The following is a 1733-nucleotide window of genomic DNA, read 5'->3' on the forward strand; positions in this document are numbered from 1 at the left end:
TCATTGGGCGCCAGGGGGCCTCAGCGCGCTGAACTAGCGGCGCCATTCTCAGACCCAGCAGCTTTCAGGCCTTTACGTTTGTGCTCATGCGCCGTAATATTTTCTTATTATTTTTTTTTAACTCCAGTCGCTTAAAAATACTCCCGTTTCTCATCCCTAAACACAAATCACACCAAAAATATCTTAAATAATAAAGCACAGTTTCCTTTCTATCTGTGTTACCTGGAATGACCACAGAGTGGCGATAGAGAGCTCAAATCTCGTGAAAACGGACGGGATTTGACCAAAATACCAAAGACACAGCTGTTTCCGGGTCAATGGGAGGTCCTGGAGATCAGGACGAAGGTGGGATAATCTCTGCAGAGATTGCAGAATGAGACCTATTGATTGAGCTGTTGATAGTTTAATTAAACACGGCGGGTGAATGATTTCCCGCTAACCGACGGCCCAGCAGGTCACATGAGGAGGATTTGACCGCGCGGAGAGGATGGCGGACCGGGGAGATATGCCTCCCCAGGCAGCTTTAGGGGTCTCACAAAGTTCTGGGACAAACAGACAGAACTCATCCGATGAAAACGGACATGTTGTCGACAGCCCGGAAGAGGAGACTCTTTCTCCGACCTCTGTGATTTACTTCAAGGAAGCTTTAAACTCGTCCAACTTGAAGTTTGGGAAACCAGAAGCTGTTATAGCAGCACCGCTGCGACAGTTTGACTTCAGGATCGAAAGAGTCGACTCAAAGCGAAGAAGTAAGAGTTAAAAAATCTTTATGAAAGATCAAAGCTGGGCTGTAGGCAGCGCGAGCTCCTCTTTAGCCAAATAACTGCTGCTGGTTTACTTCCTGAAATACAGAAATAACAGCAGCTAATATTGGAAATGAGTAATGTGGAAAAATCACCTCCTCTTTCTGCTGGTTTAAATACAGCAGATCTTAAAATATCGAGAGACAATAAATAACGGACTTAATTCCTCATTTAACATGATAAAATGTTTTGTATTAATGTTTTTTAAGCAGATATAGTCATTATGAGGAGCTATAATAAGGTTTGAGTTACATGTTTGGATTAACTTTTACTGTTTCAGTGTTAAATTAATCCTGGTTTGAGTTTTAACACACAGTCTAAAAAGTATTTTGTTTAGGTTGCCACCTAAAAACCAGGGGCGGAGCTAGAAGGGGGGCCATGGCCACCCTTAGCCAATTATTGGCCACCCCTTCCATTGTTTCCCTCTAATACAGACTGTTGCAGCAATAATACTCTTATTAAACATTACAATTTTTCATCTATTAACAACTTCTTGACAACAGAAACACTGTGGTTAATTATGCACATCAATATACAAACATTAAAGATGATAGATACAGAATTCACGCTCTTTCAGAAGTAAATTTTGAATTATTCGGAGTAACAATAAAATGATGCGTCTTTGCAAGTCATCTAGGAGTCTTCAGTGAAATCATAGATAAATAACTAATTTAATAATAACATAGAAATTCATTAAATATGGATATTACTAGACTTAAATATAATTTTTTTGCACAATGATTATTGATAAACGTATGTAATGACAATTGAAATATGTTTGCCCTGGAACTCAAACCTGACAGAATTTTGTTCACTATACCTTTTATTTACACAGCATAGATATTTAAATATATGCGTCTATTTGTTAGCAAAGGCTGCAGGAAAGTAGCCTGACGTAGTCCTACTCAATTCTAGTCAGAATATGAGTCT

The 1733-nt window shown here is 39.4% G+C and overlaps 1 protein-coding gene across 1 annotated transcript in view; it reads left to right on the forward strand.

The window, feature by feature from the left end:
- The first annotated feature begins 313 nt into the window (after positions 1 to 313).
- The window catches only part of rufy3 (RUN and FYVE domain containing 3), a 21639-nt gene continuing 20219 nt past the window's right edge, over positions 314 to 1733 (forward strand). Inside the window, exon 1 of the mRNA XM_015404961.1 lies at positions 314 to 749. Coding sequence (XP_015260447.1) covers positions 488 to 749 — 262 coding nt within the window. The 5' untranslated portion in view covers positions 314 to 487. The remainder of the gene's footprint in view (positions 750 to 1733) is intronic.

Source organism: Cyprinodon variegatus, unplaced genomic scaffold (assembly GCF_000732505.1).
Source record: "Cyprinodon variegatus isolate N-32 unplaced genomic scaffold, C_variegatus-1.0 Scaffold1914, whole genome shotgun sequence".
Classification (NCBI taxonomy): domain Eukaryota; kingdom Metazoa; phylum Chordata; class Actinopteri; order Cyprinodontiformes; family Cyprinodontidae; genus Cyprinodon; species Cyprinodon variegatus.